The following is a 15,479-nucleotide window of genomic DNA, read 5'->3' on the forward strand; positions in this document are numbered from 1 at the left end:
CAGCAATAGGGAGAGTAGAGGACCCCCACCCAAAAGCCCAAGACTCTGAGAGGATTCCTGCAGGAGACACAGCCTTCCTCACAGCCCTTCTGGGGGTGCTGCTCCAAAGCAGGGTGCCTTGAGGTCAGGCAGGGCCTTGAGGCCCTGGCTCCACGCCAGCCCCTTGGAGGCCACACCACGTGCCCTGCCAGCCGCAGCTATACCTACGCAAGCAGGGCGCTCCAGGCCTGGGGTCCGGCCGACTTGCGCCGTAGGGCTACCTGGCGCCTGCGGGACAGTGGGCGCACGCGGGCGGGCGTCACGGGGCTGGCTGTGGTGCCTGAGGCTCTTCGGCCCCCAGGGCCTGGGGGGCGCTGTTGGCTGAGGCGCCGATAGTAGCCATGCAGGCCCCAGAGGGCCCGGTCATACACCGCGTCAGCAGGGAGCAGGTGGGAGGCTCGGCGCCCATGCAGGCAACGGGATGCGGGCAGCAGGGTCCCCGCACCCTGGTGTGGGGACGGCCCTGATCTTTTGGTGTCTCGCTGGGTGGTACTCAATGCTGCAACTGTCACGTCCTCCTCCTGGACCCCCTCTTCCTCCTTCTCCTCACTCATGCCCACAAGTCCGGCCAACAGTAGAGGTGCACCCAGAAGCTGAGCCCCAACAGTGGCGGGATGTGAGGTGGGCACCTCATTCACGGTGAAGCGGGGGTTGCGGGCTGGGGGTGCAGTGCTGGAGCGGCGGCGGCTGGTGCCCTGGGCCCGCATCCCACAGCTCAGGAGGCAGCCCTGGACCTGTGCGCTGGAGCGGCGCCGCTGTGCTAGCGAGGAGGAGGCCTGACCAGCAGGGGAACGGCGCCGAGCCTTGCCGGTAGGCAGCCCCATGCCACTGGGCCGCCGCTGCCCCTCTCCAGGGCCTGGCGCCTTCCACTGGAAGTGTCTCCTAAAAAAGGTCTCCATGCAGGGGTAGGCGGGTGCCTGTTGGGCACAGAGACCAGGAGCATCAGGAGCTGGGCTGGGCCATGGCCCTGCCTGGGCTCAGGAGCCCAGCACAGCCTCTGCCCTTTGAGCAGAGGAGACACTTGGTGGTGGTGGTGGTGGGGGGGATATGACTATGGCCTCTCAGTAAATAGGGAGTCTGAGGTGCCAGAGAATCCTCAAGAGAGCCCACATGTCCCATGCTTGGGAGCACTGATGCTCTCCCCAGTTATACCTCTAGGCTGCCCAGGAGTAATGGGCACTTCCAGCTACCTATCCCGGCTTCCCCAGTCCAGGCACCATAATCCACAAAGTCTGGTCTAAAGAACTTCTCTTGCCTGAAGCTGATGGAAAATAAAATAAAAAGGAAGCTGGAAGTCTGGAGTCCTGGGTTCCAGTTCAGAGTTGGCCCAGACAACAGAGGGCAGAGGGCAAGGCCCTCCTCCTTTCGCCACCAGCAAGGTGCGGGTTAGGTTAGGTATCCTCTCCCGGGACATGGCACAAACCAAGGCATGATAATAAAACAAAGAAACTCAGTCCTTACAAGACTCCCGGGTTCGTAGCTCAGACCCTCAGAGGACTGGAGGCAGATGCAGGGAGAGAGGCCATCCCAGTCTTCCTGGGGTGGGGGGGTGGGGGTGGGGTGGGCGGTGGAGTGCGGGGGGGTGGGGGGGAAGCCAAGAGAAAAGCCTTCTGGATTTGGGTTTGTGCATGTGTCTGTATCTCTGCGGGGCTGACAGCAAGAACTTGTCTGGAACTAGGCTGCTCTGTCTCCCTGAGGCACAGCATGGACAGCCCAGGCGTGCAAGTACGGGGTGAGTCTGAAAACCCTTCCAGCCTCTGGTGAAGATGCCTGTGAACTCGACTTGTTCTAAGAAGTGCTAGAAGCCCCAACTCAATTCCAAACACTGAGCTGCCCTGAGCCATCTCCAGGGAGGCAGGACCCTTGGTGACCTTCCTTGCTCAAACCATCCTCTCTTGACCTTCCTGAACACCTGCTCCACTTTCTCTGCCAGCTCACCTGTTCCTGCCACCCCTTCCTCACAGGCCACTGGGATCACCTGCGCCTTGTCTCTCCCTAACAGGGGGAATGGCACAAAGCCTGGCATTGCTTGGGCGGGGGTGGGGTGGGGGGGGCACCTCCAGAGTGCCCAGGGATGCGTGTCCCTCCATGGGGTGCTCTTCTGAGCCCTGACAGCCTCAGGGAGGTCTGAGTCACAGCCCCCAGAAATCAGCCTGGGGCTGACAGGTGAAATACTTGGCCTGCTGAAGGCCTGAGTGGGTGGGAGCCCTGGACACATGGTGGGAAATGATGGGCTTGAGGAGTCAGGCCTGGCTACACATCTAGCACTTACTCCTCCCACCCACCTACCCACCCACTCAGTCTTTGATTTGCTGCTGTCCTGTGGGTCTGGGCAGGCAGAGTCAGGCTGGAGCCCTGGACAGGTGCAGGTGTACTGAGGGGCAGGCGGAGTGGGGTCGAAGTGCCTGAGTCCTGTGATCAGTGAGCAGCGCGGGCAGCTGTGCCTGGGGAAGCAGTGCTCCAGGTCTCTGCCTGTTACAGTACCAGCCCCTGCAGGTGGTAGGAAAAGGGCAGGAGGTGAGCTCTGTGGGCAGAGAGCCCTTGGCTGCCTTCTGAAATCGGTATCATCCCGGCTAGTATTTACTAAGTGCTCATTTGTGTCAGGCACTGTGTTGCGCCCTTTATAGACACATACATCATTTTGTGAACCACAGCTACCTTAAACTATATGTAGTTTCACGTCATGTTCCTGATGGGAAACTGAGGCTCAAAGAAGTAACTTGCCCCAAATCCAAAGCTAGTTAGTGTATGGCCAATGTTGGAACCCCAGTCCACGTGAAGGTAAAGCCTGCTCCCCAGAGGTGCAGTGGAAGTAGGGTCTTTCCTCTTGGGCCAGAGGGCTGGGACGCAGGTGGAATGTGTAGGAAAGGGAACCATAGAAAGAGAAGGGCCCCATTTGCTGAACACTTACTATATGACAGGCCCTGGGCTCAGCACTTGCATTTACCACCTCATCTGATCCCCGCCACAAGCCTGTGAGGCAGGCAGGATCAATGGATCCATTACAGAGATGATGAAATGGAGGCTTGAAGAAGTGCAGTAATATGCCCAAGGTCACACAGCTGGCCAGTGGCAGGACTGGGACCCAAAACCCAGTCTGCCTGACTCAGGGTCTGCTCTGCACCCAGGAAGAGAAGCCTGAAGGCCCAGCTGCCCATTGCTGCCAGGGCACTGGCTTGCCAGCACCCCTCAGGGTATCAGCTTTCCCCACCCGCTTGGTCAGGCTGCCCTGTGACAGCTGCCCAGCCTGGAGATTAGTCACCCGGACACACCGCCTGATGCTAGTGTCACCCAGAAAACAAAAGGCCACAGTCAGTGGGGGTGGGGGAGGTGCGGCAGGCGCTCTGTGGGCAGTGGTGAGGGCTGAGGGCTAGGCCCTGTCTGCTGCCCCAGATCCTCACTGACAAGAGGGGCCAGGAGGAAGAGGTCACCTGCACACCCACCTCAGGACACGGGGGCCGCTAACAGGTGCTCCTACAGCACTCTGGCCCACAGACTGCTGGGCAATCCCAAGTCCACATCTGTCTAGGCATCTCCTCAGCTATCCGAGTACAGTCATTCTGAGTGGGGAGCAAGGCAGGCCTGGCCAGCGTTGTGTGACCATTGCAAAGCTGTCCCTTCACAGGCCTCAGTTTCCTTATTTGTACAAGGAGACTATCAGACTGGCTGATTTGACATTTTATGACAAGCTCTCCTGTCAGGCACCCAAGCCTCTATTCTCCCAAGCCCCCTTCACCCCCCCTTCCCAGGCCGATACCATGCTTCCTGTTCCTCTGATCTCCATAGAAACCTCTGTCCTCTGGTCAGCAACTGCCTGACTCTTGACTTCCGAACTCTGCTGAGGCTTCTCCTGGGACTGGTCAGAGCTGGCCTCAGGCCTGGCCTAGCCTTTTCCCTGCCTCAACCTGGAGCCTTTCCCACAGCGCCGCTCTGAGCTGCAGCTTCTTCTCACCTCATGCTCTGTCACTTTTTAACTCGCTGGAGGAGGCCCCGCAGGGTTCTGACCCAACAGCAAACTGGCTGCCCTTCAGCCTCCAGGTGGAAGGCCGGGGGAAGCCTGTCACACCCAGAGGGGACAGGATGGGAAAGGACTCAGGGGCCCCTTCAACCTCCAGCTGGCTGTTGGGGGCCTGAGGAGGACAGAGGTTGCTAAGGGAGAGACATGCATGATGGTGTCTGGCCATGCACCCTTGATGACAGGAGTGTGGCTCAGGCAGTTGCCAGTATCGAGGGAGCAGCATGAGTGCTCCAGCTAGAAAGGACAGGGCTCTTGGCCTCCCAGCCAGATTATCTCACACTCTATGCTGGTTTAAAGTGGAAAAGCCCAAAGGCTTTGAAATCTGTATCTGCCATTGTTTTTCTGGGCTGGTCAACTAACCTTCCGAGTCTCAATGTTCTCATCTGCAAAATGGGATGATGCCACCGAGCTCAGAAGGTTGGCATAAGGGACATTCTGATGAGATGCTGGTATAAAGCACCTGATGATACAATACCTGGAGAGAGCAGGAACGTGGCAGAGCCTACACCCACAGCAGACACCAGGTATGTGGATCGTGCTACCTCCACATGGTGGGAGTGCCCGTGGTGGGAGTGGGAACCCAGAAAGGGAAGCTGGAGTACCCAGGGTGGCTACCACCCACCATATGAGGAACAGAGCCTGGCAGCTAGATCCACCTGGGTGTCTGCTCAAGCTATGAGGAATGTCCCCTGCCCCTGGTCCCAGGCCTGGCCCCCAGGGGCTCCTCTGCCTCCAGAGGTACTCATACAAAACCCCCCATGGGATTCAGCCAGAGTGCCCACTCTATGCTGTGGGCAGGGCCGTACTCCCAGCAGGCCCCTCTGGCTGCTCTGCTACCAGGTGGGGACGGCTGGAAGGAAGGCCTGTCTGGGGACTGGTAGGCAGGGTCCCAACTTCCCCACCTCTACTCACTAAGGGGATCCTGCCAACCAAAACAAACAAACAAAAATACACAGCGGGGAGCAGGTGAGCCTGGAGGATAAAGGAGGCAACCGGGCCAGTAATGTTTACCTCCGTTGTTGTCGCGTCTGCCCTGGCTGGGGACAAACATTCCACCTCCCCTTTCCCTTTCCATTTCCATCAGCTTCAGGAGCCTTTCTGGGGATGGTGGTGCCTGGGCCCACCCTGATCCACCCCCACCAGACCCACCCAGACAGAAGCAGGAGGGAGGAAGCACAAGGCAAGGAAAGGTTGGGGGAGCCCCCTTTGACCTGATCTGAAGGCAGGTGGTAGGCAGGAGATGGGCGAGTGGGTGGGGACTGGGGTCCCTGGGCAGGCGAACCCTGGCTCTGGCTCCAGCTCCAGGCTGCTGGCCTCTTGCTGAGCAAGTCCTAGTTTGGAGAGCCAGCCGCTGTGGCTGCTCCTCTGCACCCTCCCCCTCGCCCCTCCCCTCTCCCGCCCCTCCCCGCTTGAGACAGCCGTTATGAAAATAACCCCATTGGTAACCAACTGCACTTCCTCTCCCAGCAGTGGCTCCAGGCCCTGCAGCAAACAGGCAGTGGGTGGGTGGAAGGGGGTGGCACACGCAGGCATTCACACACACAGTCCCCGAGTGACAGCCTCCCCTCCACTGGGCACTAGTTACAGTGCAGCCCCTATCTCAGCTGAGGGGTGGGTGGGGGGAAGGCCTGGGGAGGGAGAAGTGGGGGTCAGACAGGTTCTCCTTCTGGCCACCTAACGCCTTTTGCACCCACTGGACAGGTTTTCAAGGGTCTGGGGAAAGTATCTGAGGTAGTTAAGCACTGGCTCCAGACAAAAAACCCACAAAAATAAATACCTGTGGAGAGTTTTACAACATACAAAGAACTTGACAAGCACTGTCACACAGGAGACTTGTAGCTCCCCTGCGAGGGCGGCAGTGTGGTCCGCGTTGAACGGACAGGGCCCCAGAGGCTCGTGGAGGCCTGGACTGCTCACAGCTCAGAAGTGACTGAGCTGGGTCTCCAAGCCCTGCTGAGGGGGCCTGTCAGAGCTGTCCCGGCTTGTGTCCAGGACAGGCCAGCCCATGTCACACCCATCCTGCCCAGAATGCCACCCCTCCTATACTCCTGGCTAGCAGCTCCCAAACGTCCTGGTCCCAGGACCCCTTTATAACTCTTAACAATTATTGAAGATCCCAAAAGGTTTTACTTATGCAGGTTACAGCCATTAATATTTACTATATTAGAAATTAAAACTGAGAAATGTTGAAAATATTTATTAATTTGTTTAAAAACAATAAGCCCATTACATGTGAATATAAATAATACACTTTTATGAAAAGCAAACTATATTTTCTAAAACAAGAACATTAGCAAGAAGGGTGTCATGGTTTAATTTCACGAATCTCTTTAATGTCTGCCTCAATAGAAGACAGCTGGATTCTCCTATCTGCCTCTGTCATTAACCTGGCATGTCATTTTGGTTGAAGTATATGAAGAAAATTCTGCCTCACACTGACATGTAGTTAGAAAAGGAAGAAGTATTTTAATAGCCTTTTCAAGCAATTATGGATATTCTTCTTTGCTACTACATCAAAATATGGCAAGTGGTAGTTTCTTAAAGGTTAGTGGCTATGTGGAATCTGAAACCATACCAATGAACTTTTCACTGGTCTATCTTGCATTTTGAGTTTTGTAACATCAAGCATCAGTCATTGGAAAATATTGCTTTCCTGAGTTATGAAGATCTTCCAAATGTTGACATTTTTCATTATACAACATAAAAAAAATCACACCTGCTAACATCACCACTGAGCTCATTAGAAGACTCCTTCAGTCCTGGAAAGGTAGCTGTCAGCCTCTAGTGGATACAAGGTTTCCAAAATCTAAGTTTCGCTCAAAAGCTCACATTTTATCATTAGCAACAAATACCGATACTGTTTTTGAAGCGACAAAGCTCACTTCATTCATTTTGAGAAAATGTCTGGCAAACACCTAGTTGGACGTTTTGTCCGCCAGGTGTTCTTTCAAGTTTAAAATGGGTGTTCCTGGAGAAAAGTGACTAGTACAGCTTGCAAAGTGCTTTTCAAGACAACCATTAGAGCTTGGAGTCCTTATGTATACTTCATGCTTCTTCACACAGAATATTTAAAAGATGTACACTCAAGTATCTAGGCTTTATAAAATCAATACTTTTTTTTACTGCATGTTTCGTTGTTGTGAGTGTGGTGTGAAGAATACAATGGCTACTAGTTTATGTTGGGGCCACTGCCTTGATTTGTGTCAAGGTTCCAGAAGTTTTACCCACCCTTCCTTTTGCACCATCAGTACAAATATTAACATGGTAAAAAGGGCACAAGCCACAGCAGCTCTAAATGTATTATTATGAAAATGGTTTTGACCGCACTAAGCCTCTAAAGGGTCCAGCCCCCGCCCCTGGACCATACTTTGGGAAACACTGATCCAGCATGGATTCCAAATCCTCCAACCTGGCAAATTCGGCTTCTGTAGCGTGGCACTGACTCAGCCTCCTACGCCTCGACTCAAACCCTAGGTTCTAACCAAGCCAACCTATTCTTTGTCCACCCCCCGCCCCCAATCTGGCTGTGCCTGAGCTCACGCTGTGTCCCTGCACATGCCTACCTTCTGCTGGAATACTGATTGGCCTCCTTCCCCAACTCATATCAGAATCCACCTGCTCACAGCTGCCCCAGCCAAGAATACATCCCTCCCACTGAGAACTTCACACTGCCCATGTGGCTCCTCTATCACTGGACTCCTCAAAGTCCTGATTCTTTCAAAGCATATGCCTCGTTCCTTCCACCCACCGGACTACAGGCTCCCAGGGAACCAGGGGCAAGGTCTAGTGCATCTGGGCATGCCCAGCACGTCCTGGCAGCAAGTCCAGTGTTTACTACTGACCAGCTCAGGAGGAAGGAACAGGGAATTCCATGGAGGAGGGGCCAGAGCCATAAGGGAAGAGAAGAGCTTCCTCCACCATGAGTACCACACCCAAGGGCTGACCACAACATCAGGCTGGCCCAGACCACTTCTCTTTGTTGGGCACAAGGGGATGGCAACAGCCTTTGTTTAACAGCTACCTTCCTCTCTTCTCCAAAGGACACAAACAGTGACAGGTGAGGCCCCTCTCTGGGCCGAATGTCACGGCCACTCCATGTTCTCTGTGGCTTTCCTTATGAAACCTAGACAACAGGATTTGGTGACATGAAGTCACAGGGTAAGGGTGGTGGGTAAGGAGGGGCTCCCTCAGATGCCTGGGAGCTGAGCAAGGATCCTAGTTCTGAGCTCCTTGCTGGGAGTGTTACAAACCCTCTGTTGGCCCCCACATCCCTCTTTCTCTTGTGACCAGTCCCCCTGTGGCCTTCTCCTGTGTCTGCAGTAGGCTCCCATTCCCCATCTGCCAGAAGCACCATTCCCCCCTCATCCCTCATTCAAAATTTAACTACCCCTCTGAACCCCATCTCTCCTTCATGTCCTGAGTCCCCATCTCATGGTCTGGCTCCCGGTAGGTCCTGGAGAAATGTTTGTGGAATGGATTACTGACTCATTCCTTTAGGGCCTCTCCTTCAAGCTATCCTCCCACTGCTACCAGAATTCATTCTAAAGTGACCACTTACCCTCGACTGAGCAAAATGCAAAGACCTGGGCCTGGCAGTCACTAGGCCTCTCAGCTCCTCTTCCATCTTCCTTTCATCCTTTATACATTTTATTTGACAAATATGTAACTCCTCTGTGCCACACATTCTAAGAATTTTACAAATATCCACTCATTTAATTTCAGAAAAATAGTATTATTACCCCCATTTTATAGGTGAGGAAACCCAGGCATAAAAAAGAAAGAAAGAAAATAACTTGCCTGCAGTCACAGAGCTGGGATTCCAACCCAGGAGTCTGCTGCAGGCCCATGCTCTCACCCTCTCTCTAAATGCTCCTGTCAAACAAAGCACTGTGGGTCTCTTCATGCCTGTGCACTTGGCACATGGTAGTCTCTCTCTACCTGCAATAAAGTGCCCCTCTTCTGCTTAGTGAACTCGCCTCAACTACTTCCTCTCATCTTTTCAGAGTTGGCTCAGACATCAGCTCTGCTGGAAAGTTCTCCCCATTCCTTTTCCCAAAGGGTTAGCTGCTCCCACGCTCAGGCCCTCTCTTGGTTATTCGCCAACAGTGCTGGTTTACAAGTCTGTATCTTCCACCAGACTGTGAGCCCCTGGGGCCATGTATTGCTCACAACTGCAGAGTCTAGAAGTGCGGGAAGTGGTTGGAAGAGTGAATGGAGGGAAAAGTGAATGGTCCAGGCTCAGCCTCATGGATCAAGCTGAGAGCAAAGGGCTTTGGGCCAGCACAGTGACCCAGCAGCTGGCCAGCTCCTGAGGCCTCGCCCATCATCGGGTGGGCAAGTTGCTGGTTTGGGCGAAGCTCTTGTGTCTCAGACGCGTACACTGAAACCGATCCCTGATAGGAATGCTGATAAATCTCCCTCTGAGTATTCCAACCCCTTGCTGGGAGAGTTACCAGCCCTCTGTTGGCCCCACATCCCTCTTCTCTTGTGACCAGTCCCCCTGTGGCCTTCTCCTGTGTCTGCAGTAGGCTCCCATTCCCCATCTGCCAGGAGCACCATTCCCCCCTCACCCCTCATTCAACATTTAACTACCCCTCAACCTTCTGATCACATTGCTCTCTCCTCCATCCTCTAGATCTTCTCACAATCAACTGTCAGCCCCTCGGGCCCCTCCCTGCCCCCCCCCCCCATTTCCATGCAACCACATAGGGACAGGGGTGTTTCCCCTGGCTCTGAGGCAGGAAGTGTGTCTAAAATCGGAGTAGTCTTTTCTGAGGACCTGGACTCAAAGGTCCAAAGTGGTTCTGCCTCTGATCAGCTATAGGACCTCAAGCCAAACCTCTTACCCTATCTGAGCCTCCATGTCCTCATCTGATAAGTGGGGGAAATACCCACCATGTCTTCCTCATGGGGCTGTTCCACACTTGAAAGAGACAGTGTTTGTTCATGGTAACCAACTCCTCAGTTTGCCAAAACTTTAAAGAAAATAACTACAGAAAATTAGGATCATCACTTTGGAGTGCAATTTGGCAACCACTATCTAAGCTGAAGACACATCACCCTGTAATCAGGCCCCGGTGGGGAGAACACACAAGGAGACGTGCACCAGAACAGTTTCTGAAGGATGGCTTGCAAGGGCAACCACACTGATAACAACCTAAATGCCCACTGACAGGACACTGGGCAAGTAAGCAGCTATTACAGTTACAAAAAAATAACAGTATATGGAAGTTAACATGTGTTCACAGAGCTCAAGTTTCAAGATGGCTCAATGTCCACAACAACAAGAAAAGCTAAACTCAGAATATGTACAAGTGCATATAAATCAAGTGCAAAGCCATGCAAAACAGTACTATATGTTGCTATGGATGCAAACCTATGTAGGGAACATTTTTAAAACAGGCATGGGAATACCAACACCAGAATGAGGACTGTGGTTTCCTCGGGGGAGAGGGGCGTGGGGGCATCCAGCTCTATCTAAAGCAAATATGCATAATGGTAAGTAAGATCTGACCAAGCTAGCTGGAGGTGTTACATTATTCTGTAAACTTATCTAACTGCAAAATACTTAGTGTCTTAAAAAATATTCTTAAGCCCTAACTGGTATGGCTCAGTGGATAGAGCGTCGGCCTGTGAACTGGAGGATTCTAGGTTCGATTTCAGTCAAGGGCATGTACCTTGGTTGCGGGTGCATCCCCAGTAGGGGGTGTGCAAGAAGCGGCTGATTGATGTTTCTCTCTCACTGACATTTCTAACTTTCAATGCCTCTCCCTTCCTCTCTGTAAAAAATCAATAAAATATGTATTTTAAAAAACATTCTTAAATCATTTTTAAAAAGACACTCAGAGGGAGAACAGCTCTCTGAGATTGCCCTGGGTCTTTCATGGATGGCATGGAACCCCGAGTGTGTTCCTCATACTGTCTTATAATAGAAGCCCCATGTCTGTGGGACAGGAAGGAAGGTCTCCCCCGAAAGGATGACTTCCAGAGGAGGGTGAGTGGGTGGCAGGTTGTATCAGTGGGGTGTCGGTGTGGGCTGGGGAGCAGGAACCAGCCTGCCCCTTTCACAACCGCCCCCGCCTCAGTAAAATGTCAGCAAGCTGGGGAAGGGGGCGGAGAGACAGGCAAGCTGTTAACCCGGGAGATGCTGGCGTGGGCGAAGCAGGCCCAGGCTCCCAGACAGCTATTTTGACATGAGCTATGATTGGGCTCAGCCCTAGCAGGGGAGAGGCCTCTACGTGGGAGCTATGAACTGGTGCTCTGCCAGGAGCAAGGGAGGGGGAGGCTGCTGACAGTGGAGGGGGAGGGCTCTGGGCCCCCCTCTCTCTTCAGACCTCTCACTGTGAGGTGCTGGGTACGGATGTGATCTCCTCCTAAGCACCTCTCCCCAGGCTACAGGCCACCCACTGACCCCAGAATGATACCAGGGGTTCCTTGAAACACGTCCCTTGAGCCTTCTGCTCCCTGCACTTTGAAAGCAAGAGAAAAGGTCACAGACTTGCCCCTCCACTCCAGATCCAGCCAGGGAGCCATGTGACAACCCAGTCTCCCTATTCAAGGGTCTCCTCCAGCCCAGCCATGCTCCCTCTCAAGTTAGGATCCTGGTGACAGTTCTCCCTCAGGGTCCAGGAGTATATCACTTCATGGGTCTCACTCTACTCCCACACGAGACCCAATTCTCTCATTCACTCTCATGGAGCCCTCAAACCCCTTTTTCAGGCTCCACCATCTTAGAGATGGAAAAATAAAAGAATGGAAGAAAAGAGTGCTATTAAGTAGGGCAGCCTGGCATTCTGAAAAGATCCTTGGGTTTGGGCTCCAGTGAGAGCTGTGTGACCTGGGCCACACCCCTGACCTCTCTGAGCCTTGGTGTCTCATCTGTAGAATGGGAATTAAAAAAACTAACTACAAGGTTGTGGTGAGGATCACATGAAACTGATGAATTTATAAGTTTCTGGCAACTGTTAGTTGACAGAGAAAGATGAGCTGATGCATCACTCACCTGGATGCTGGGGAATGTAGGGGAGGGTGGGAGTGCCAGCTCAGCCTCCCGCTCCTTTCCCTGGCCACAGAGCCCTTGGTCTCACTCAGACCTGTTCTCCATCGCCTAACCGTGTCTGGTGTCTCAGCGAAGGAAGGACGCAGAAAGTAACGATGGCAGAATGATAGCCCCTCTGGGGCATCTGGTCACTACCCTTTCCCCACCTGAAACTGCCTCCCAAGGCTGCCACCTGTGACCGAATGCCATCTAGGCCCTGTGCGGAGAACCATGGGGGGTGGGGAACTATACTGTAGGCCCTATGTGGGGCTGATACCCTAAGCATATGAGGAGCACCACACATGAGACACAGAGGAAGCAACCCAGGGAGCGAGAAATGAGTGCTTGGTGCCACCCAGAGGTGCACCCCGCTAATTCCACCCAGGAACAGGGGAACTGGTGAGCCTGGATGCAGGTGTAGCAGTTCCCCCTCCTTACCCACACTGTCCCCCACACCCCATTCTGACTTAGAGAACTGCTCAGGGGTCAGAAGCAGCTCCAGGAGGGGAGGCAGAGGGCAGGTTGAAGGGTGCCCGATGAGGATTTCTCAGAAGCAGGGAAGGCTCTGGTGTCCTGTGATGCAGGACACACTGACATAACCCTGGAGTTAGGGGACTGGCACTGAGTCCCACATAACCCCTAGCTAGTGGTGAGACCTTGGCCTCAATCAAGGCCACCTCACTGGGACTCAGTCTTCAGAGAGGAAAAGGGCTGGGCCAGGTGCTGTGGAAGCTCACCAAACTGCCTTCTGCTACCTTCTGATTGGCCCCACCCCTGCAGCCAGAGTATCAGGTAAGCCACCAGTAGGAGGTGTCTGTGGATCCACCCACAGCAGGTCTTTGGGGCAAGTGAGCCAGCAGGAAGGAGACTCTCTCCTCCCCAGCCTTCCCACAATGGTGGCTGTCGCCCCCTTGTGTCACTCTAGGGTACTGCAGGGCAAGTTCTCTCAACAGCTGCTGGCGTTTGAAACTCTCCCTCACCTTTGTGAGGGTACAGGGACCCAAATTCTGCTTCTCCTAGGGATCAGCACATCCAGCCTCAGGGCCAGCATCTCCACTCACCTCCTCTTCTGCTTGGGCGGTGACTGGTGAATCCTGGGGAGGGCTCAGGAAGCCAGGAGGGCAGGCCTGTTGCCGCTTTCTCCTCCCCACCTCCAGCTGCCCAGGGCCTAGGCTCTCTCTGACTAGGGTCACTCAGTCTTTCCTCGATCCTTGCCTGAGAAGACACCCACTCTTGTGCTCTCATTTACCAATTTGAGAGTCCTGGGCAGCTCCGCATCCTGAGAACTGACCTTTCTGGAGTATGGCACGGAAAAGAATTACCCATCTCTTCCTGGGTCTGTAAGCCAGGGGCTCTGGTGGGTGTGTGGCAGAGGAGGGAAGACTGGGAGCGAGAGTCCTACCCTAGTTCCCAACCTTGGCTAGCCCCACACTGGCTCACGATGTTGCATGGAGAACAGGCTGAGTGAAGTGAACTAACGCTCAGCCACTGAGGCCCCTTTGTCTTCCCAAACTGGTGGAAACTCGGGGACTCTGTCTTGCACCTGCCTCCCTTGACCACCTGGCCACTCCCAGTGTTAGCCTGAACAAGACAAACCCCCAAAGAGGCTGCTTTTGCTCCAGACACCTCGGTGCCATGGACAGATATTCTGTGAGGCATCCCTCAACATGTCCCTCCCAATCATTGCAAAACCAACCCAAAAGGGGGGCTGCTTCCGTTCAGGCTGCCCGGCTGCACCCTCTGCCTAACTGGACTCCCACCATGCTCCCTTGGGGCCATGTGGCAGCACCTCTAAATGGAACCTATTGTCTCAAACTTGTTCCACGGGTGCATTTCCTGCCCTCTGGGAACTAATGACTTTGAGCACTTAATGAAGGGCAGGGGTGGCAGAGCCAGCCAGCAGGTTCCCAGGGATTATGAAGGATGAGGCCCCTTATGTCTAGATGTGAAAAGTGCCAGGGAACTTCTGACACCCCTCGGGTGCGAAATCAGCTAACCCACAAGCTGTGTGACCTGCCCAGGGCAAGGCTGCCAGGACCAGGCCAAAGGATAAGCGAGTCTTCTCTCCAGGTGGGCTCTGGAGGACAAGGAGGTGACAGTCAACATCCCCCCACTTCTGAGTGACCACCCCTTAGGCCAATAGAATCTGAATGGTGAGGAAAGAGGAAAAGCCAGACACTCTGGGGTTAGGGTGGGCCTATACCTCCTCTTCTGGGAGGGGGCTGCTAGTTCCCAGCAAAGGCAAGTGAGGTGGAATGGAGCTGGAGAGAATCATGACTCCACTTGGTGTCTTAACGGGGCCAAAAAAGGGGAGAGGGAAAACTGCTCCCCAGATTCCAGGAGGGTGAAGCCTGTTGTGCGTGGGCTTTAAGGAAAAACCTCTTAAAGAAGATGCCGAAGAGGCTGCTGTTCAGAGACTGTGCTACCTGCCTGGACCAGGGAAGCTAGCACGCTACCCAGGCACCCTCACTACCCTCCCCAGCCCAGCGTAGAGTGCTGGTTGATTATAGAACTTTACTAGTGAGCCAAGATCCGAATGCAGACTTTTCAACAGGGCTTCAGCAGCCACCACCAATCTGTTATCCTGGATGCTTCCGTCCAGCCACTGTCTATTCACTTATCACCCCTCAGCCCCAAGGTTTGAGGTGTGTATGGGAGGGGAGGGGATCAGGATGGGGGAATGCAGAGGGTGGGCACCCAGCGAGAAGCAAGAGTCAGGTTAAGAATGAGCACGGAGCCCTGGCTGGGTGGCTCCGCTGGTTGGAGCATTGTCCCATACACTGAAATGTTGCAGGTTAAATTCCTGGTCAGGACACATGCCTAGGTTTCGGGGTTTGGTCCCCAGTTGGGGTACATACAGGAAGCAACTGACTGTTTTTCTCTCACATAGATGGTCTCTCTCTCTTTAAAAAAAAAAAAAGTCAATAGAAACATATCAGGTGAGGAAAAAAAAAAAAGAGTACGGAGCCTGGGGAAAAGATGGAGGGTTGGTTTTAGCTGGGGCTCTGGGGACTTTTACCTGAGACTGGCAATCAGTAAAGGTGGCATGACCAACTTAATATCATTAAAGGGGCAGTGCCCAGGGTAGGTGCACTGTTCCGAATGTTTGTCCTGGCTTCCTCCAAACAAAGCAAAGGGAGGGAGGTCAGCCCCAGTGGGCATCTGATTCTCTGAGCTCCCAGGCCTGTCAGGGAAAAATCTTTCCTTCCATTGCCCTTCCCTTGACTCTACCGGGTTTTCCAAATATATTCACTTCTGAATGCCCCACTGCCCCAGCACGAGAGCCACTCCTTACACGCTTCCAGAGAGCTTCTGATTTTCTTCTCATTAAGCATTCTATTGGATCACTTAGCATCCCCAGAGTGATGTAATACTGTGGTTTGC

At 53.7% G+C, this 15,479-nt stretch overlaps 1 protein-coding gene across 14 annotated transcripts in view; it reads right to left on the reverse strand.

The window, feature by feature from the left end:
• Positions 1 to 15,479, reverse strand: part of DGKZ (diacylglycerol kinase zeta) — a 41,180-nt gene that overhangs the window by 11,832 nt on the left and 13,869 nt on the right. For 4 of the 14 annotated variants that reach the window (XM_036326055.1, XM_036326054.1, XM_036326051.1 and 1 more), the window contains exons 1-2: positions 5,269 to 5,396; positions 208 to 956 (exon numbers count right to left, since the gene is read on the reverse strand). The exons of 9 other annotated variants lie outside the window; for them this stretch is intronic. In XM_036326055.1, coding sequence (XP_036181948.1) covers positions 208 to 938 — 731 coding nt within the window. In that variant the 5' untranslated portion in view covers positions 939 to 956; positions 5,269 to 5,396. Of the gene's footprint in view, positions 1 to 207; positions 957 to 5,268; positions 5,397 to 15,479 lie in introns of those variants that run through there. One more of the 14 variants, XM_036326052.1, reaches the window with a different exon arrangement.

This window comes from Myotis myotis, unplaced genomic scaffold (genome assembly GCF_014108235.1).
Source record: "Myotis myotis isolate mMyoMyo1 unplaced genomic scaffold, mMyoMyo1.p scaffold_m19_p_10, whole genome shotgun sequence".
Taxonomy (NCBI): Eukaryota; Metazoa; Chordata; class Mammalia; order Chiroptera; family Vespertilionidae; genus Myotis; species Myotis myotis.